This window comes from Triticum urartu, chromosome 2, assembly GCF_003073215.2.
Source record: "Triticum urartu cultivar G1812 chromosome 2, Tu2.1, whole genome shotgun sequence".
Classification (NCBI taxonomy): Eukaryota; Viridiplantae; Streptophyta; class Magnoliopsida; order Poales; family Poaceae; genus Triticum; species Triticum urartu.
Genome location: NC_053023.1, coordinates 329,899,362 through 329,921,971, shown reverse-complemented (window position 1 = coordinate 329,921,971; position 22,610 = coordinate 329,899,362). Strand labels below are relative to the sequence as shown.

Sequence of the window (22,610 nt, the reverse complement as noted above, 5' to 3'; positions counted from 1 at the left end):
GGGAAAGAACCTCCCTTATAAGGAGGTCCAACTCCCACTAAACTAGCAATGTGGGATTAAACTTTAGTAGTATCCCTTTCTTTGCACAAATGGGCTAAGTGGACCTCTAGGATTTATTAGAAATTTCTGAAATAGTTGTTGGGCTGCCCCCAATATAGAATAAATTCCAGCAAACAATTCGCTTTTCATTCGTTTTCTGTGCCGTGTGATCTGTGCGCGAAGATTCGTGTGTTTGACCCGTTATTTGTCTCGTTTCTCTTATCAGGCCCGTGTGGTTGACCCGTTATTTGTCTCGTTTCTCTTATCGGCCCGTGTGGTTGACCTGTTATTTTTCCCATCGCAACCCGTGTGTCTATGTCGGCCTCCTCCTCCCATCCCCTTTGTCATTTCAAACACGCAAACCTGAACAGAGTCGAGTGAGAGAGAGAGAGAGTGAGAGAAAGATAGCCATCGCGATTTGGAGCTCCGCCTCGCCGCTCGATCTAGTGTTTTGGTGGTGACTCGTCCGCGCTCTTCCTCGTGCTGCCCTGCTTCCTCCGCCTCCCTTCTGTTCCTGCCGGCGGGATCTGCGGCATCTCTCGGCCCCGCACCGACCCGTCCCCATTTCCGGCGCTAGCGATTTGGTTCGTCGGATTCGGGTTTGCCCCCCTCCCTTTTTGTTGTTCCTGTGATCTGTTAGGTAGGGAGTTGGTTTTGTCTGTCAGATCTGATGATTGTATCCATCCCCCACAGCTTTTTTCCGTGTAGATTTGTTAGGTTCCGCCGTTTCAGGGATGTGTTTGATTGTTCTACTAAGCACGGTAGCTGCGGTAGCTCGGATGTGCGTCAGTTTGATCTGCTTATCTGTAATTGATTGGTTGTTGGAATTCGAGCTGTTCATGTGAGGCTGGCTTGCTTACTTGTAGTAGTCTGATGTATTCAGTCAATTCGAACAGATGCATTCTGTTCCCCGGCCTTTAATCCCTAGACCATTTCTCTTCACTGGTATCGTTTAGTGGGTATGTGGCTTACTCTGTAATTCCTATTTTTGGATTTACAGTGGTTCACAGTGCAACCCCCATTGTTTTTTAGAGTGATTTTCAGTGTAATTCATACTGGATTTTCATTGATTTTCACTGTAATCTGTAGTTGATTTCCAGTGTAATTTTCTAGTGGATAGGTAGTATATTTGTAGTGTAAATCCAAAGCAATTTGTAGTGTAATCCCCGGTTATTTTACAGTGTAATTTCAGTGTATTTTGTCAGCGGATTTGCATTGTATTTGCTACTGGAATGACAATGTATATGTCCTAATAGCAGTGTATTTTTGTCGGTGGGGTTGCACTGTATTTGTTAGTAGAATTACAATGTATTTGTCAGGGATGTACAGTGTAATTTGATAGCTGATTTACAGTGTAATTGCCATGGATTTGCACTGTATTCGCTAGTGGAATTACAGTGTAATTCACTTGAATTTTTATAGTGGAATTGCGTTTTGGATTTATAGTGTTTTTGTCAGTGAATTTACACTGTAATTGAGTAGCAGAGGAATTGTGACTGTTCTTCTGATGCATCGCTAGTTTGTGTGTTCTTGTGATGCATCTGATTCCAGTGTATTTTGTTAGAGGATTTAGACTGTAATTATATTTGGATTTACACTGTAATCTTCATCGGAATTCCAGTGTATTTTTCTTAGTGGGTGATTACAGTGTATTTACAATGTAACTCAGTTGGTTTCCACTGTAATTCGCAGGGGATTTCTTCACTGTAATTCTCAGTGGGTTATGTAGTGAAATAAAAGAGATGTAGACTGTAAATGCTATCAATGCATTTCTTCTTTATATTTTTGTTATGTTTTATCCCTTCTGCCATTTCATCTCACACTTTTTGTCCTTTTCTTTGTTTTTGTACATATTTAGGTTATAGATTGAAGTATGGGGAGACTCGTGAAGGATTTTGGTAAGGGTACTTCTGCTGCTTGTGTTGAAGATTGTGATGATTCAGATGGGGGTCCTTTTGTCCCCAATGATTTTGCGGAGGATGATCCTTTTCAAGCTTCGGAGGTTATATTTCTAATTTGATTTTTTATTTATTTTATTTTCTTTTATTTCTTGTTTGGTAGCTTATTTGTTCCTGTTTTTTAGTTCATTCACTTGTTTCATCTGTTAACTGCAGGAAGGTCAAATGGATGATCCTGATTTCGACAAAGCTTTGTATGAGTTCTACGTGTCTCATGTAAGTGTGGTGCTTTAGTTAATGCTTTTGTACCAGTTTCTTCTATTAATGCTTTTTTGTACCGGTTTCATTTTTGTATCAGTTAATGCACGTTTGTAGTTAATGGATAATTCCTCTTTTTTATGTTTTTGCAGAAAGTGAATTGCTTAAAACGGAAGATTAGAATGTGGTATTTTATTTTGCTTTTGTTTATATTTCCTTTTTTTGCATGCAACTTCTCTATGATAGATATGGATATAAGTTTTAGATAACTCCTTTTGTAATCTTCATCATATCTATTTTTTTGTGGAATGGCTATTGATGCACAAGAACCTAGTTCCGTCTAGTTCTAGTTGTTGTTGCTAGATGTCTTTCTTTTGTTTATTTTTAGTGTAATTTATCTTGATTTTTTCTTTTGTTTGTGTTTCTTGTTGTGTTGTAGAAGTGCAAGAGGTCTTCTGATTTTCCTGTAGCCAATACATTCACTAGATACTCAAGTTGTTCTCCACTGTTATTGGTGGCTTGTCTCCTAGGCAAGTCCGTGTTCTTCAGAGTTATAGGGCAGATTGCCTTCTCAAATATGTGAGGACAGAGGTACCTCTTAGGTTTGTCAAATGATTAGCGTCCAAATTTGATGTTCTTGCTTCAGAGATTCAGATTAGGAAGAAGTTTATTCTGATTTCCAAATATGTCATCCATGACATCTTATATCTTCCTGTTGATGGTGAGCCCATTGTGTCTGATGCTGAGGCTGGGCGTGAGTTTATCTTGTCCCATTTCAATGTGACTAGCATCCCACCGGTTTCTTTCTTCTGCAATAAACTCAAATCTGAAGAATTGCCTGATGTAGACCTTTTCATCTGCTTCATGTGTATTGCCTTGTCCACTTTCTTGTGTCCAAATTCAAGCCTTTCTCCTTGTCCCAAATATCTCCACATTTTCAGAGATTGTAGTTCTGTGATGAACTATGATTTATGTACATTGGTACTCCCTCTGTCCCATAATATAAGAACGTTTTTTACTCTACACTAGTGTAAAAAACACTCTTATATTATGGGACGGAGGGAGTATATGAGAGTCTCCTTGGCAGTAAAGTTTAAGGATACTACGAAGGTTGCTTCTAAGAGATAAGTGGCATTTGGCGGTTGTCACTACGCATTCGCTGTGAGTCTTGTTTTTTTAGAATTATTTGCTTTATTTTTTGCATCCTTTTAATGCTGTTTTTTTGTGTGTAATGATGTTGAACTAGCCTCCCCTTCTTTTTCTGCTAGGTCTCATATCCTGACCATGTGCATTTTGGGCTGAATTCTCTACATGATACCAAGCCTAGGGTACTTGTCTGGAGAGGTAATACAGTTAAGCATTTCTCGGAACTAGATAAGAACAAGTGGATTTATTTCTGGTCATGTCCTCTTCCAGTTTTTTTACTAGTCCCTGATAAAATGGATTTATTTCCGCTTGCAGTGTAATTCTAGGTAGATTTACAGTGAAATTCTAAGTGGATTTACACTGTAATTCTAGGTCGATTTTTACAGTGTAAATCTAGGTAGAATTATAGTGTAATTGTAGGTACATTTACAATGTAATTCCTACTATATTTACACTGCAATTGTAGGTCGATTTTACAGTGTTAGGTCGATTTCACAGTGTAAATTTAGGTAAAATTACACTGTAATTTTACCTAGATTTGCACTGTAATTGTAGGTCGATTTTACAGTGTAATTCTAGGTACATTTACACTGTAATTCCTACTATATTTACACTGTGATTCTAGGTCGATTTTGCAGTGTAATTCTAGGTACATTTACACTGTAATTCCTACAATATTTTACACTGTAATTCTAGGTCGATTTCACAGTGTAAATCTAGATAGAATTACAGTGTAATTCCTACTGGATCTACACTGTAATTCCTACCAGATTTTCAGTGTTTTTCTTAGTGTAGTAGATTTTACAGTGGATTCAAACTGGATTTATAGTGTTTTTAGTGGATTTACAGCGGTATTTATAGTGTAAATCTTAGTGTAATTTTAGTTGATTTTATAGTGTAATTTTAGTGTTTTTTGTCATTTCCATTTTAATTGTGTGTTGTTAGTTTTAGATTAGAGATCAGAAATTTTTGCCTTGTAACGTTGGGTTCTTTTTTGCCTTTCTCGCTGCTTTGCCAGTGTGGGTTGTAAAGGAGGCTAGGGGAGCGGAAAATGCGAGTGGAGGCCGAGCATCAGGCAAGCCGGAATCCAGGCCGCCCGTCCGCGCTTGGGATCCGAGCTGGCCCTGTATTCACGCATGCTGCCTCCCCGTGGAGCCTTTCCAGCGCGTGTATTCCGGGCTGGCGATAGGGACAGAATCTAGCTTCTAGTACATGTCCAACAGTTGTTCTATGGTGGTGATCACCCAATGCACCAAACTAGCATGTGCTGCACAACTGACCAAGCTGACGTAATGTCAGTCTGTCACCCTGCTCCAAGTGGCCCTGGCCCCTGGAGGACATTGAGCATGCACGTGACTACTCCAAAGACTAAATTTTGTTAGAGAATCGCCAGAGATGGAGTAATTATAGTCAGAATTAACGTAATTGCATGCCCGATAACAAGGAACTAGGTAATTCGTTCCATCAGGTAACACGGTATGGTGACCAGAAAATACACCTCCATTAAAATATACATTTTTACATAATACATTATTAGGACCTAGTTAATTTAATCTCACAGGGAACGTACCACTTCTGCAGATAAGTGAAAACAAGTAAACATCTAGTACATACAGGCATGCGCCTGGACAAATCCAAATGTTTACAAAATGTATCTAGGAATTCAGCATCAATCACCAAACATGACCAGTAAGCAACTGCCAAATTCCAAAAGCAGCAACGTACATACAAGCATGGAGAACCTTGCCTTGCAAATTATCCATTGCATAAAGCTTATTTGTTATTCTCCTTGATCTCTTGCGCGACCATGTAATCCTTCTTCATATCTTCAATTATTGCATCATCCGTACTGCCAACAAAGAAAAGCACATGGTGAATATCAGAATATTTACATGAATGTGGTTCTATCAACCCAATGTCATCTACTCAACAATGAAACAAGCAGCTTGCGCACTAGAGAACAAAATGTAGTACAAAAATAACCCAGGCTCTTTCAATCATGATTATCAAAAAGAAAAAGAAATTTTAGCAGCAATAATAGCATCAATACTCTTTTCAAGATTTCTGAAGTGTATTAATCACCAAACATGTTTCAACGAGGTCATAATTATTAGTTTGGATTATAAGGCGAAACCTACAATGGAGTTGGCTCCATAAAATTCCAACAAATGTGCAGACCAGAAAAAGACTGGCCATTTCAAAATCTACATGAATCAGGTTCCTACTGTCAAGGGAGTATCATATGAAACAGCAACAGTTGTCAATAGGACAGCTTCAATAGCCAGAACTGTGTCGTATGAATTACTAAGAATAAAAGTAAGCTCTTGATAACAATGAAAATTTTCAGCCACTAAATAGTATAGGAGGAATTGTTGTATTAAATCACGAAGAACTACAGAGGCATCATTAATAATTTGACAAAAATACATGGTCCATCCACTGGTAGCTTCAGAGCAAACTTGGAACACACCGGCTTCAGGGGGGAATCCACCACTTTGCCCACCGCTTCCAAGCTCAGCAGCGTTGCAAATTTCAGCTTCGACAATACTAAGACTGGAAGATTTGGAGCACTTCATTACCTGTATGGTCCACCTTGCCGCGCTTCGGCAAACTCATCCATGGAGGACAGCCGCTGATGGATTGGGAGGACGAAGATGAGTCAGTGGTAACATATATTTGTTTGCCCATTTACAATATGCCTTGACAGTTCAGTAAACATCATACGATATTTTCTTCGCAAAAAGAACAACATAGCATATTTATGATAGAAAAATAGAAAAGAATATAATTGTTTCAAAACCATAACACGTAATGCATCCTATTTTTTCTCAATGTTGGCACTAAATGGCAGAATCAGTGTCATTTAACCAATTTGCATCTAAAAACAGGATATGAAAAAAAATTGCACGGCAGGGCCTAATATTTCAGTAATTGTCAAGTATAGGATGACTGATTTAATGGAGAAATATGAGATGCCCCTCGATTTTTCCAGATTGATTACAGATCCCAAAATCACCAGCAGCAACTAGAAATCAGACACAAATAATAATGATGCCAACAAATCCCATAACTGAATACCAACCAAAACAAAAATCTCCAGCTCTCACCACGGGATTTCCATACTGAAAATCAATCTATACACAACAATAGTAGCTTTCTTCACACTGAAACTAGACGTGATGGTCCGTTCTGGCTAAGAAATTTGTATCTCAAACAGGCGCATCTTCTTATCCGAGAAATCAAACGACTTAAAATGGTACATGAGAGATTTTTAGATCCGTAATTACCTCATGGTTCAGCCGCTGGTGGCTTCTGAGAAAACCTAAGCCGGCGTCCCCGCACAGAGGGTGCCCTCGCCGCCGCGGCCCAGCTGGGTATCGGCGATGCTCATGAAATCCCGCGACTCCACGGGGAATGCATCAGGGATCGGCTCTAACGTCCGAAACATGGATCCTGCAGAAAGGTTCGTGGTGAGGCAAATGAACTCAAATCCAAAGAATAAGATGCGAATCTAAACACGGCCATGACCTCCGGGCCATAAGAAGAGAAGATGCACCCGTGGCATCTCAAGATCAAAGGAGCACATCTCGTCGGAGAGCAAACCCTGGCGCCGTCGAGGTTGGGGAAAAGAGACCCAACGGAAGAGCCGGCGTGTGGCGAAGAATTGCCCACGACCACGGGGTACATGGGTAGGGCCAAGGGGCAGGGAGATGCTCGCCGGAGAGAAACCAGTGCCGCCGTCGGGTTTGAGGGAGAGAGACAGAGACGGAGAGGCAGAGCAGGTGTGCGGCGACGGCTTGTTCACGAGTTAGGGATAAAGGTCACGGACATGGGCCAGCCTTTCTAGTGCATGACATGTCGTCTTTCCAGGCGCGCGAACAAGTAAAGGAAATGGGCCGAACAGAATACGCATGTGTAGTAGATAGGCGTACACGGACCGTATTCCCTCCACTAGCCCTGCCACAGCACTGCCACGAACTGACGGGTTCCGAATCCCCAGGCCCAAGCAGACGCGCAGGATAGCGGCCTGCCTGTAGCGCGGCCACCAAAAGCCCGCACTCGCTAGGGGAGCTGTTTCTCACAAAAGGAATCACCCCTTTTTCATGCAGATGTTGAGAAGGTGAGGGGAGCTGTTTCTCACAGGAGGTAGAAGTGCTATGTTCTTCAGCTTGGTATTTTTGGGTCTTCAACTGGGGATCCGATTAGTTTATTTTCAGGGTCTCTTTTTGATTCTCGCGGACCAGTTTAAAGGAAGAGAGTGGGGACAAGGACAGCGACATTCAGAGGACAGGAGAGAAGCGGAGGACAGATGACAGTTGTCAAATTTTGGATGGCTGAAAATATGACTGAAAGCCAATTGAATTTCAGTCGGATGTAATATAGAGAGTCCCTATATACATACATACATACATACATACATATATATATATATATATATATATATATATATATATATATATATATATATCCGTTCCCTGTTGTTGGAAAGAATAAGAAAATAGAAGCTGGCCCTGGCAGAATAAAACCCAACATACAAAGTAAAAAAAATGTCTTTTCCAGCCCACCGCCCAAAGCCTGCCCCAACACATAAAAAAATAGGACAAAAACGCAGCCCATCCAGTTCGTCCCTTACGTGGGCTCGTTTACAAGTCAATAGAACCGCACACATCATAAAGCAACAAAAAAATCTAATGATAAAGAGATTCGACTGAAACTTCATAAAAACTAGTAGAATGGCCGTGCGTTGCCACGGGTCATGGAACTCTTTTTTGCCCATTGCATATATAAACATAATGCACGCCAATTTTGTATGTATATAAATGATAGCCCGTAACAATCAATCAAAAAGTAATTGAAATTCACTTCACTTGCGATGTAAAATAATATAGAAAATCTAACTCAACGATATGTACATAGAGCAAAGAAATGATCCAACTAATATCTCTTACAAACTAAGATTTACTTGATGCACTCCGTACAATGTTAGAATTGTTGTCTTTTGCTTAATTTGCATGGTACAATGTGAGTTGCATCTTGTTAATATAATAGAATGTCCGTGCATTAGAGTTATATAAAGATAATGCATGTTAAATTTCACATGTACAGACAACATAACACGAACACAATTAATTAATAATTAAAGTCCACTTCACTTGCAATGTAAATTGATAACAAAAAGAAAAATAACGACATGTCCGTGGAACAAATTGAGCGATGTTCCAACTAAACATCTATTATAAAATTATTAAGATCTACTTGATGTGCTTAAGAAATTCTTGCACAATATCAGAAAAGCTGCCTTTAGCTTCATTCCCACAATGTTTTAGCAAGTATAATAAAAAGTGTTTCCTCAATTCATACACATCCTGCACAAACAATATATATAGTTAGTATGAATATTTCATGTTGAAGGTCTTAAAACGTGTAACAGACAATACTCACCACGCAAACTAGTTTGACCAGTTCTTTACCGTTCCACCAAAGTATAAAATGAAAAATAAAATAGCCAGAGACATCCCTGCAATTTTCTAAATTAATAATATAAAAAATATAGTTATAAAAAAATAAATGTTTTATTATGAATTCATTACCCATCGGTGCTCGTTGGAATACCAAATGGAAATAAACGTTGCCATTTAGATATATCAGAATTCCAACCGGGCTGCTTTATTTCGAGTGCTTCTTTAAATTCCCTCGCAAAACCTTTTATTTTCACTACATGCCTCACATTTTTATCCTCTGACGACTGTGATGTACGAATAAGGTCCATAATATATACACGACGTGCCTCTTTGTCGATGATAAGATGTATCGACCGATGAATGCATACGGAAGATAAATTTACAAGTGTAGCTATTAGAAACAACAATAGACAAAATACCTTACTTACCGTGTTGCACGATGAGATGTTGTTGTCCATCCAAGGCCAGCTCTCAAATATTGTTCCCAACATGTGAATACTTTTCTTCTCGCGGGACTTTTGACCTCGTGTTGACTCTAGCATCATGGACTAAGTAAAAAAATAAATATTGTTTCAACATGTTGATACTAACGACACGCAGAATGAAGAGTTATGATAACTTTCATAAAATCTTAGATCCATGTAATGTATAGGAGGGTCTGTGAACAATACTCCCTCGTCACATGCTAGTATACGCACGGCGGTGTTGAAGCAATCATTGTCCATAGGCTGCTCCATGTTAAGTATGCCTTGAAGTTTCTTAAGACTTAAGCCCATTGAACGGGTTTTCGCCCTCCGGACACATTCCTTCCTAAAAATTGGATAGTAAGAATAATAATAATGTATATGCGCACATTAAATATTGATATATGATACTTACTCCAAACACATGGCATCATCGATCGACATGATATAGTTGCGGAGCCGGCACGTTGATCTGTGGGTATGATGGGGATTGGGGCATGGCATTTGTCTTTGACTCCGTCTGGAGGCCCCAGCCAAGCTGAGTCTGGGCCACACACCGGTCTGGCGCACTCTCAGAGGTCGCCGCCACGGTCTTCACCGATCCATCTTCAGAGCAGGTACTGGCGCATCAATCTTTTCAGGCCTGTCTTCGACGCCACCATGGCACCAGACAACGCCACCTCCCTACATGTGTCCAACATCACACATCCGTTGCCGAGACCCTACTTCGCCATGCCGTCGAGTCTCCACATCGTCGATGTGTGACATGAAACGCCGCTCGACTGCTAAAACCGTCCACTGGTCCCTCGAGCCAATGCACACCTGTAACGCTCCAGAAGACTTCCAGTTTTTCCGAGCTTCGTCGTGTGATTTGTTTTTTCTTGTTGCATTCATCATTGCATCATGTGCATTGCATCATGTCATCTTGCACCCTCTTTTTAAAACTTAACTAAATAGATGGCATGGATCTTTGATCCATTTAAATTGAGGGAGTTCACATGATGAAATTCTCTTTATAACATATAAAAGTCTCCTACTATTATTAGGGAGCTATATTATAATTATTCCATTAATTTGGAATCACCAAAACATACTTGCAATTTAATTCCCATGCCCATTCTATCTCAAGTTCTTCCTCAAACTTTCCCAACAATTCTTGTCACTTCTTGTCGAGGCTCCTCTAAAATCTCAGCCCATTTAGAGTCCTTTCGAATGGGTTTCAAAATTCAAACATGTTGAATTAAATTCAACATGTGCGAATCTATTTTCTCCAAAAAATCCTCTTGCCATTTTATTCAAATTCCTCACATTTTTGTGAGTCCAGAAAAATAACCCCCATGCCCAAAATCCTTCCCCAACCCTCTCTTTCTTTTCCTCTTTCTAATTTCTTTTCTGTTAAAGATTTAAGTTTTTAAAGAGAGAGAGAGAAGAGGTCCAGCGAGGCCCATCCAGCCAGCAGGCCTTGGGCCACTTCCCCCTCCCTGGGCCGGCCTCCAAGGCCCAGTTTCTCCCCTGCTCTAACCCTAGGCGCAGTCGTTCCTCTGCTCGATCCCGCTCCCTCTCGTCCTCCCGCAACCGCCGCCACCCATGCACGCACGCAGTCTCATCCCCATCACCATCCGCTCAACCCCTCTTCCCTCTCGATCTCCCATGCCCGCAACCCCTGCGCCCGCGCCCGCTCTCCCTCCAGCCCTCTCACCTCGCGTAGCAGCAGCAGCACAGATTGACAAGCCCTGTCGCCTCCCGGCGCTCCAGCCCCGCCGCAAGCCCCTGCACCGCGTCGCTGGACTGCCGCCAGCCGTTCGCCTGCTTCCCCGGCACCCGCGTCCGACCTCTCTGGTCGCCTCCTCCGTGCCTCCAGCGTGCCATGGCCTCTTCTACCTCAGCGCCACCCATGGCTGCCTCGCTGGCAAGCCCCGCCGCCGCTCCAACCGGCGAGTCCAGGCCACCAAGCTCGCCTCCGCCTCCCCTCCTGCTGCTACTCAGCTCCCTCTGACGCCTTGCCTCGCCTCCTACATCCCGTGTGCCCCGCTGGGCGTGTAGGTTGCCATGTCCAGCGCCTCTTGCTCGCTCCGCCACGGCCTCCTCGACGTGGTTGAGCACGACCACGACCCTCTCCATGTGCCACTGAGGTCTCGCCTCCTCCCTGTCGCATCGCGCGCCCGAAGTCCAGGACCTCCTCCGCTTGCTGTTGCCATTGTTGTCAAGTCAGACGACTACCGAACAAGGATTATCGCCAAGTTCCATTGTTGAAGATTTCGTCAAGTTCCCCTGGTTTCGGCAAACACCACCCCACAAGCGCCAAGTACCACGATGGTCCTCGAAGAGTTCGGATTTGACAAGTCCGATGGCGCGCTTGTACAACTACATTGTTGAGACCGAGACCGGCAAGACCGACTACACAAAACTGCCAAGTGCCTCGACACCGCATAAATTTCTTCTTGAACGTGTACGACTACGTGGATTCGTCAAGACCCTCGTGTACGACTACACCCGATGATGCGTCTAGTACCTCTACCGATGACCCGAACACTATGACTAAGTGTACCACTATCGTTGCAAGAATCGAGACCGGCAAGTCCGAAGACGCAAGTACCACTCCGAACCATGTATGACTACCGTCGCCGAAGACCCATGTACGCCTATCGTCGCCTCGAAGTCGTTGGATTCCACAAGTACCTCTTCGAAACGACCGAGTACCACTACCGTCGACCCTCTAAGATCCCGTGGACGTCAAGTTCCTCGTTGTGACCCCGAACACCTACGGAGTGTGTAAAACTACCGTCGCGAGAACAACTACTTCCTCTACTTTGCGCCGAACTTGTTCCGCCCGAAACGCATGCTTCGAAGGTATACCACCGAGACAACACCCGTGGATGAATGCTTGAGATGTATGAGTTGAACCGTGTGTTGCTCCGTGTCCGAGTTGTTCGTTGCACGAAGCCCCTCTTTTGCCTTGCCACCATCATGCGGGACACCCGGTAGTCGGGAGCACCCCACCATCCTTGCATCACACGCTCCCGCCACACTTCCTTTGCACCGATATCTCCATGAGCTACCGGAACCGATATGTTGCCGTGGCATCATTTTCAGATTCGTTGTCGTGGCACCCCTTTCGTTTCCGCCACGATGACAAATGCTTCATATCATGCTCTTATCAACATTTTTATAAAATTGCTTAAAACTTGCACATGTCATCTGCATCATGATAACAACATCAAGAATGTTTAAATTGTTGTTTGCATTAATTTTCTAAATGCATATGGGGATTTACCGGATTTGTTGTTTGTTATATGCGGCCCCATTTAAATTGTTTAGATGGTTTAGTTTTGTTATGCTTCACCTCTTGCCATGTTAACCAACATTTAATATTGTTGAGTACCTAACCGGGAGTGAACTAAATAATTGATTTGGTATTCCGTCAATATGCATATTGGGCTCCACTTAACTTGTAGTTTTGTTTGTGCACTTTGCCATGCCATGCATATTTAAACCGGACATGCATCATACTTGATTATGCATCATGGCATGTTTATGTGATGGTTGTTTACTATGTTGCTTGCTTCTTTCCGGGTTGCTTCTCTCGTTAGCTTCGGTTTCGTTCCGGAGTTGTGAGGATCCGTTCGACTACGTCCGTTTGTCTTCTTCATGGACTCGTTCTTCTTCCTTGCGGGATCTCAGGCAAGATGACCATACCCTTGAAATCACTTCTATCTTTGCTTGCTAGTTGCTCGTTCTATTGCTATGTTGCGTTACCTACCACTTGCTATATCATGCCTCCCATATTGCCATGTCAAGCCTCTAACCAACCTTTCCTAGCAAACCGTTGTTTGGCTATGTTACCGCTTTTGCTCAGCCCCTCTTATAGCGTTGCTAGTTGCAGGTGAAGATGAAGTTTGTTCCATGTTGGAACATGGATATGTTTGGGATATCACAATATCTCTCTTATTTAATTAATGCATCTATATACTTGGTAAAGGGTGGAAGGCTCGGCCTTATGCCTGGTGTCTTGTTGCACTCTTGCCGCCCTAGTTTCCGTCATACCGGTGTTATGTTCCTTGATTTCGCGTTCTTACACGGTTGGTGTTATGGGGACCCCTTGACAGTTTGCTTTGAATAAAACTCCTCCAGCAAGGCCCAACCTTGGTTTTACCATTTGCCTAACAACCTATCACCTTCCCTTGGGTTCTGCAGACTCAAGGATCATCTTTATTTTAACCCCCCCGGGCCAGTGCTTGTCTAAGTGTTGGTCCGAACCTGTCAGCCGCCGGTGGCCTCCAAGGGTAACTCTGGGCTGGCCTACCGGAAGTTTGGACAATCCGGTGTTGCCCTGAGAACGAGATATGTGCAGCTCCTATCGGGATGCCGGCACATCGGGTGGCTTTGCTGGTATTATTTTACCATTGTCAAAATGTCTTGTAACTGGGATTCCGAGTCTGATCGGGTCTTCTTGAGAGAAGGAATATCCTTCGTTGACCGTGAGAGCTTGTGATGGGCTAAGTTGGGACACCCCTGCAGGGTTTTGAACTTTCGAAAGCCGTGCCCGCGGTTATGGGCAGATGGGAATTTGTTAATGTCCGGTTGTAGAGAACTTGACACATAACTTAATTAAAATGAATCAACCGCGTGTGTAACCGTGATGGTCTCTTCTCGGCGGAGTCCGAGAAGTGAACACAGTTCTGGTGTTATGCTTGTGCGTAAGTAGCTTTCAGGATCACTTCTTGATCACTTCTAGTTCACGACCGTTGCATTGCTTCTCTTCTCGCTCTTATTTGCGTATGTTAGCCACCATATATGCTAGTGCTTGCTGCAGCTCCACCTCACTACCCCTTTCCTACCCATAAGCTTAAATAGTCTTGATCTCGCGGGTGTGAGATTGCTGAGTCCCCGTGGCTCACAGATACTTCCAAAAACTTGCAGGTGCCGATGATACCAATGCAGGTGACACAACCGAGCTCAAGTGGGAGCTTGATGAAGATCTTATTCGTTGTGTTGTTTCGTTTCCTGTTGATCAGTAGTGGAGCCCAGTTGGGGCGATCGGGGATCTAGCATTTGGGGTTGTCTTCTTTTATTTTGGTTCTGTAGTCGGATCTTGATTGTATTCTGGATGTTGTATGTTTAACTTGTATTGTGTGAAGTGGCGATTGTAAACCAACTCTTTATCCCCTTCTTATTCAGTACATGGGATGTGTAAAGATTACCCCTCTTGCGACATGCCTACCATGCGGTTATACCTCTAAGTCGTGCCCCGACACGTGGGAGATATAGCCGCATCGTGGGTGTTACAACACCTCCAAGAATGGCGCTCCCAAGGGGGGAATGACACGCCCAAGGGGGTGGAACACCTGAGTGTCGCCATCATCTTATTGACTGATCAAGGGTTTCCCTTGGAGATAGCGGAAGGAGATGGGAGCTTCACCTCGATGATGCCTCCAAGAAGGAAACCGCCAAGGGTGTCACAATCACCGGCTCTGGCTTGTGCATATGAGGTGACATTGTCTATTTTTGTAACCTTAAATCACTCGTCTTCCTGTTATTCCTCCACCCACTTCTTCTGCCTTATGCAAGCTCGTAACAACTGTTTATGACGCATCCGCTTGTAGTTAATCCCCATTTCACCTCCATTCACACACACCAACCTCGGCTAAACATTATCCTTCCACCAGCTATGGTATAGTCTATAAGCTTAAAAACTAAAACAAAATCTAGACATTTATATGGGCTAAGATAACCTCTTGAACATCGTCCTATATCGTTTGCTCCACCGCTCTGGCATGCACAAACCAATGACGCTACTATGTACTCCAGCCTCTATAGGGTGGCCCAGAGGTTGTCTGAAAAAAGAACCAAAAAGAAAGAAAAATGAGTCTACGTGATAAACTTTTTGATCCACTGCTACGTTATTGTTTCAACTGTGCGAAGGTCACGTAACAGCGTGGCTCATTGTGTCGCTCAGCTAGGGCACCACACTATGCGAACTGCCGTGTGACTTAGATCAGGTCCAAATGAGATTGATTTGCTATGCATGAACGACTGTATTCCCTTGGGTTGAACAATGAAATCTCTTTTTCTTGCAAAAAGAAAAAGATTAGACATGGGCACTATGCCGTTGGTTCTGCTACTTAATCTTGCATGTATTGTGACAATTTCCTTAGAAAGCATGTAAATTGGAATGATATGAGTACGAAAGGATGTATGTCAGACTTCGCATCCATAAATCGCCAAATGACTTTTTTGCACACACACAATCATATTTCCCCCTCTCTCTATTTCTCAAATCCATGATGTGAGCGTGTTTGTACAACACATGTGTAGTCACTGATGTATTGTCGCCGGTAGTGGACTCATGACACGCCTCACCGTCTTAAATTCTTGCCGCCGGATTTAGTACACATGCAATAGTCCCTGACTTGCCTAATGTGCATGTGGCCTATCAAGAAGATGAATTACATATGGTTTTCATTTTCAATACGGCAAGTTTTAGAAAGAATCCAAAATTAGCTATGAAGGATTTGTATTAGTGATGACCATAAACCCAAGCTTGCCTAAAGGTATACTGTGTTGTCTTCACCGTGGAAATAAACCAAACTCGTGTGTTGTACATATGTATGCCTCCATAAACCATTTATTGCGGGAAATCCAAGTTGCCTATCAAAAAATGTATTAGTGTTGGTTCTCTACTAATGTAGAACAAGTCGTTTTCAGTTTCACGCCTTAGGTATCAACATAGCGCGGGCCTACTTCCGATCCAGGCAAAGGCTTAACAATGAACACATATACTTCCTCCGTTCCTAAATATAAGTCTTTGTAGTGATTTCACTATGGACTACATACAAAGCAAAATGAGTAAATCTACACTCAAAAATGCATCTACATACATTTGTATGTGGTCCATAGTAAAATCTCTACAAAGACTTATATTTAGGAACGGAGGGAGTACTATACATGTACATCCATCCCAACTTAGAAGCACCATGGCACACAATTTCTTCCATCTACACTGCTAGTGCATCTATCTGAATATTCTCACATAAAGTCAATCATACGCAGTAACACATGAAGATGGGATAGTGCACCATGGGTTGCAGCAGGCGAGAGTTTCTTGGGAACGTTCCGGCAGTTCCGGCAAGGGGTGCACGAAGGGTTGCCAAGAATATCCCACGGGCGATGGCGGTTCAAGGAAGTAGGCCTTACCAGCATGTGATGTACATGCAGTCGGCAGTCCCACGGCTCAAGCGTATCTGCCAGCATGCATTCATGCATTACCTCTGAAGTATCTTGCAAGGCCAAACATTCATTCAACAAACAAACCATACAAACCATTTAAACGACAAGTTACCAGCTTCAAAGAATTTCCGACAAAAATCAAGACGATGAACAATGGGACTTCAGTTCCAAAACACTTTTGACAGTCAGGGTTCCTTCAGTCGCCAATGATCCTTATAATCAGCAGAGGACTAACTGCACAAGTACATATTTTGATACAGTAGAACGCAATCATCTCATTCAACAAAATATGGACAAAATTTTATAGAACAAAGAGAAGGGAACAGTGCAGTTGGCAGAATTCAGCAGGAATAGGACAATTTGAAATGCACCTGAGTGTTTCTGGCATTCTTCATTTGATTTGTTCACACTTTGATGGCACCTAATAGCATACATACCTGAACTCTGATGAAACACCAGTCCTCGGTTAGGTGTTCTTGATTAAATCTGATCAATAGCCTTAAGCTGAGTTTAGATTCACTGTGTTTCATATAGAGTATTATCATAGCGAGAGTTTGACATACCACCTTCCTCGAAGGAATCTAAACTAACTACGTCACAAAAATGCTCGCAGAATGAAGTGAGATAATCACAATTGAAAAATACCACAAGAATTAGTTTGTAATAAGTGCTTATGTAGCCATCGAGGAATATATCACCATCGATTCACCATATAGAATTAGTCATTGTCGCCATCACCAAAATAGTAGTTGCAGAAGTCAGTCGAAACTCATGTGATGAAGCCATACTAATTTGAATGTACATGTCGATTGCATGAAAGTAAATTCATTAGCTTGTCATATGGAAAATAATAAAATATACAATGAAATGAAATTGTGCCCCTAGCTGCCCATATGATATGGACTGCATCAATGTACAATATAATGCTTGAATAGACAAGTGATAATTCTCTAGAAAAGGACAACTGAAATAGTACTAATAATCAGTTTAAGACAGACATGCATAAAGATAGAAGAATCAACCTATTAAACATGGTCCGGAGTAAAAAGACGAGGGGAAGAAACATGGTCCAAGTAACCTTTATGTACAGAATATCCACGTACGAAGCACATTCGAATCGACAGTTCAGGAAGCTGCAGTTTCACCAATAATATTATCACATTGCTTTTCTCTACATAATCAATCTATTAATATGATAAAATGCTAACTGCAGCTATTTCTTACAATAAACTCTAACAACAAATTCTCTATGATTGCAAACATTATTGAAATTGCAGTGGCTAAACTAAGTGTGATGCATTTTTCTTATTTCTTGCTGCTAGCTACCAAGTACATGAAGAAAGAGGAAAGTACAAAGGACTTCCCCTTTGGCAATCCAATCAGGAGAAAGTAAGAGCTGGCCTTGTTTGCTGCATGCGTTTGCAAATCAGGGAGATGCAAATCACCATGTTAATCACAACTGCCCGAGAAGCACGCACCTGCGATGACGACCGAGAGATGGATGGAGTCGATGCTGGCGGCAAGATCCTCGACAGCAGTTGTGCAGTTGAAGCCTGACAATCTTCATGGCCTCCAAGGCTAGGCCCAGATCTCCGTCACCATTGCTACTGCTACCAGACACCCGACCCTCGAACGCGTCCACCTCAGAGCGCTCCCCTCCCCTCCCGAATGCCTTGCCTCCCAGCGCCCTCCTCCATCTCTCCGGCATGGCTCCGCACCTCTCGACCTCCTTCTACGACGACCTTGTGTGAGGAGGCGGCGAGGGGGAAGGTAGGAAATAGAAGAGAAGACAATAAAGATTCGGAGATTGGACGAGAAGAAAAGATTAATTAATTTAGATTTGATCTTTAGAGAGTGATCATGATTGATTCTTTGATGTATGGAAATATTAATTAATATGATTGAGCGATTTATGGTAAGGTTAATTAATTTATATTTGATCTTTAAAGATTGACCATGATTGATTCTTCCACATAAAGATATTACTAAATAATAACTTGCGCCAGCATGGAAAATTCTGATCCGTTCATATTTTTTTCGTTGTGTGGGAGATGATGCGAAAATAAACCGGTGGGACGGTGAGAGAGGAGACGAAAAAAATCGACGAAAATAAACCGTGGATACTATTTACCAACTGCTCCATTAGGAGTAGAGATTCGGTCGACTAAGTTTTAGCGCAATTGTTTTTCATTATACCCTATTTCTTTTTCTTAAAAGAATTCAACTAGTCAATTATCTCGAAAGTCATGAACGATTCAAACATTTTGTTCACAAGAGACTCCTAATCGATTCGGGTGTGTCTAGGGCACATATAGATATGTTCTAGTTATTGCACATCTAAGTGGTTAAATCAAGCATAAAAAGGAAAAGAAAAAAATATCCGCATGAATCTCAATGTATGATCAATGACATAGGACTTAGATGTGCAATATTTATGACACATCTAGATGTGCTTTAGCAAAACTGAATCGATTCCTAAAAAAAAAGGACGACAAAAGTTAGTCGTAAGCAAAGATCCAAATCTACGTAGTTGTTTATATTTACACACGGGTGCATGTTGGCGTGAGCAGTCAGCACACGGTGACGCCGGCCACCACGCCAGCGAGGGTCGTCAGCTCGTGGTCGTCGACGAAGTAGCGCTCCCGTATCTTCATGAACGCCTGGCACGTGAGCAGGCTATCGGAACCGGCCTGGTGCGCCTCACCGACGGCCCGCCTCACGTCCAGTTTCCCGGCCACGCGGTCCAGCCCGCCGCGGAGGTCGACGTCGCCAGGGCAGCGACGCGCCATCTCTTTAACGTCGTACAGCCTCTTGCGGACCATGGCCTTCACGACGCTCTCGAACTGCGCCGGCGTGGCGGGCAGCTTGTACCCGCGGCCTAGCATCAGCTTGACGAGGTACGCCAGGTCGTAGGTGCCACTGAACGTGATCACCCCGGCATCGCCAAGGCCACCGCGCAGCAGCTTGCGCAGCCGCGGGCCCAACGCCGCCCCGTCGATTCCCTCCCGGCGTGTCCGGTCGAAGTCCACGCCCTTGCCCCGCAGCAGCTCAATTGATTCGGGTGCATAGCGGTGGCGCCGGACGTCGAATTCGCGAAAGTTGAACTCCCACACGTACTGCACGGCGCCGCCGGTGCCAAGGTCCGGGAGCCGGCCCGCCGCGTCGAACAGGGTGAGGCCTAGTTGGATCAGGTGCAGCCCGTCGACGTTCGCCTTGAGCAGGGCGTACTTCTTCTCCTCCGTGAGTGCGTACGCCGGCACCTTGGACCGGTACACCGTCCCCGGGAATTCCGTGTCGACTGCGGCGTACCGGAAGCGTGGCAGGAGCGACTCGATTAGCTCCACCTCGTCCTGCAGATTGTGCGCCCACACTGGCCGCACCACCACGTTACCCGGCAGCGACATCAATGCCGGCAACATCCGCCGCCCGTTCGCCACCAGCGCCGGTATGGTTGTCGAGACCTCCGGCAAGAAGGCGAAGGCGTCGCCAGTGACCCAATCATCACGGGTGCCGATTCTTTCCCGCCAACAACGTCGAGGGTCATCGCCCGCGGTGAGTTCGGGATGAAGCACATCTTTACCGGAGCGCGCGTACGTCGTGGAGCGCCGACTTCTCGGTTTGGTCGTTGGGTTCCGGAGATATTTTTGGAGGGGTGAGTATCATGTATGTATACGCCTTGCCGCGTGACGTGACGGCACGGTAAGACTCGAGGGGGTTGCAATTTAAAGGTGCGTACATATCTTGATTTGCGTCGGCGTCGTTCGACGTGTTTGTGTCGGCGTCGTTGATCATGTGTAAGTACAGTTGGGTATTTCGCCCAATTCTGTGAGTGTCGTGTTCTCCTCATGGATTAGACGACGACGACTATGTTCGACTAAAGCTAGGTGACAGAATGTAGATGATGATTACAAGGAAATAAACCTAAACTAAACAAGGTTGTTCCCGAAGATCTTTCACAAAGAAAATGCAAATAGCACATGGATATTAAGATTTTCTTCGCTTACTTTTTGGTACTTTCCAATTACTTGAGAAACTAAAATGCTAACAGCAGGGCATGAAAGATTATATAATAAACAAGATTATATGACAGGGACAAAAATATAACAATGGGAAGAATCACAGTTATATGGGCTGAATAAAAATGTTTCACATCACAAACTCACACACATATTTTTGTACCACAAGTATTTGAGTAAACACATAAACTAAAAACTGGAACTAGTTCACAGGGTTAGGTACACATATATGGTGATAGATAGATCACAGATACACAGCAAGAACAATTCAACTAGTGAGAACACATAATATGTGATACAATATTTATAAGTACGAAACTGAACCATTCACGGATTGCAAACATTCATAGAATCTGAACATTACAAGGCATTACACATCTTCTATTACAGAATTTCAGAGAAGATAGAGAGGAAAAAAGAGAGATAGCAGCAGTTTATGGTTCAGATTAGGAGCAGCAGGGGCGTTTGAGAGAAGGTGCGGCAAGAAAGAGGAGCAACGGCAGTTTTGGGGAGAGGTAATAGCAGCCGGCAGTTAGTTCAGAGAAGGAGCAGCAACTTGGGATTTTGAGGAGAAGAAGAACAACAGCAGATGGGGAATTGGAAGAGAAGCAGCAGCGAGCAACAAGTTAGGAGCAGCAGGGGCGCAAGAGAAGAAGAGCAACAACAAAGGGGGTCGGAGAAGAGAAGCAGCAGCAAGACGTGGGGGAAGGATGTTGAGTATGTGTTTTGTATTGCACGTGTATTGGAGTTGTGGCCCACCTTCTAGTCTTGTATAGTTGAGGTAGAGATCTTTCCTTGTATTATATATACGTGCACCAGCACCCCATCAATACAACGTTCATTGTATTGCAAATCTCTCCTTCCACATGGTATCAGTTTTTTAGGTTATTTTCCTTGCTTCCGATCCGCCGCTGCCGTGCCTCTCCTCGCGGCGCCGCCGCCACCGCTCCAAGCCGCCGCCGCCCGCGCAACGCGTCGCGCGCGCCGCCGCCGCTCCAAGCCGCCGCGTCTCCTAGTCGCCGCGGCCGCCGCCTTTCTGCCGCCGCCGCCGCGCGACTCTTCCCGCGCCGCCGCCGCCACCCCACCACCGCCGCGCACTCCTCCCGCGCCGCCGCCGCGACCCAGCGCCGCCGCCGCTGCCGCGCGACTCCCGCGCTGCGGCCGCCGCTAACCGCCGCCGCGCGACTCTTCCGCGCCGCGGCTACCCCGATGCCGCGCAACTCCTCCGCGCCGCCGCCGCCGCGCGGCTCCTCCGCGCCGCCACCGATGGCGTTCACCGGCCTGTCCGCCGCCGCCTCTGCCGTCCCGCCACCAGCGCCCTCCGGTGCGGCCCCGGCGCCATACGGCGCGGTCGCCGCCTACGGCGCATCCCGCGTCACCCACATGCAGCCGTCCCCGCCAATGGCCGGCGGCCCTGCTCCGCCGGCCCCGGCGATGGCCTCTCCAGGCTGGTGTTACCCGTCGACCGGCACCGGCTACGGCACCCTCCCTGTGCCGCCGCCGGCCCAGGGCGCCGGCTGGGCCCCGCACCACCCGCAGGCTCTCCCCGCGGGCCATCGGGGGTTCATCGGCGCGCCTTACCAGTCGACCGACACCGGCTACGGCACCCTCCTTGTGCCGTCGCCCCTTGGTGGTTATGGCCCGCCCGCTTCGGCGCTGCCCTATGAGGGCCTCTCACCGCCGTCGGTACCTGCGCCATGGGACCCCGCCCTCCTCGCCGCCCAGCACTCCGCGCCATCGCCGAGTAGCTCTATCGGCGAAGGCGACTGGTACATGGACTCAGGTGCTACCGCGCACATGACAGCTCATCCCAGTAACCTAACCTCCTCCACTCCTGTTCACACAACCACTCGTATCACCGTCGGTAACGGCTCCTCCTTATCTATTACTCATATCGGTAGCGCTAGTTTTCCCTCCACTTCCACACCCATCAATATGTCTAATGTTCTTTTTTCTCCAGACTTAGTCACGAACCTAGTTTTCGTTCGTCGTCTTACTCGTGAGAACCCACTTACTGTTGAATTTGACGGCGTTGGCTTTTCTGTGAAAGACGCCCGTACCCGGATGGTTCTTCACCGTTGTGAAAGTCCCGATGAGCTC

General features: G+C 44.9%; 1 protein-coding gene and 2 long non-coding RNA genes across 5 annotated transcripts; 1 reads left to right on the top strand and 2 right to left on the bottom strand.

Annotated features, from left to right (window-relative positions):
* The first annotated feature begins 332 nt into the window (after nucleotides 1–332).
* LOC125537203 lies at nucleotides 333–4,766 on the top strand. Of its 3 annotated transcripts, XR_007295681.1 has the most exons (7): nucleotides 335–638; nucleotides 1,898–2,041; nucleotides 2,154–2,213; nucleotides 2,348–2,382; nucleotides 2,635–3,356; nucleotides 3,464–3,539; nucleotides 4,360–4,766. It is a non-coding gene; the product is annotated as an uncharacterized LOC125537203 (long non-coding RNA). The 3 variants fall into 3 exon arrangements; XR_007295682.1 differs by having other exon boundaries at nucleotides 333–623; nucleotides 2,348–3,356; XR_007295680.1 differs by having other exon boundaries at nucleotides 334–638; nucleotides 2,348–3,356.
* A 57-nt stretch (nucleotides 4,767–4,823) lies between these two features.
* On the bottom strand, nucleotides 4,824–7,669 carry LOC125537205. The gene is made up of 3 exons (XR_007295683.1): nucleotides 6,629–7,669; nucleotides 5,921–5,973; nucleotides 4,824–5,190 (listed from the first exon to the last, which is right to left on the bottom strand). It is a non-coding gene; the product is annotated as an uncharacterized LOC125537205 (long non-coding RNA).
* Nucleotides 7,670–18,941: 11,272 nt separating this feature from the next.
* LOC125541522 (probable CCR4-associated factor 1 homolog 11) lies at nucleotides 18,942–20,212 on the bottom strand. The gene has a single exon (XM_048704913.1). The coding sequence runs from the start codon at nucleotides 19,911–19,913 to the stop codon at nucleotides 19,065–19,067; it is 849 nt and encodes a 282-aa protein (XP_048560870.1). The 5' UTR covers nucleotides 19,914–20,212; the 3' UTR covers nucleotides 18,942–19,064.
* Nucleotides 20,213–22,610: the final 2,398 nt, after the last annotated feature.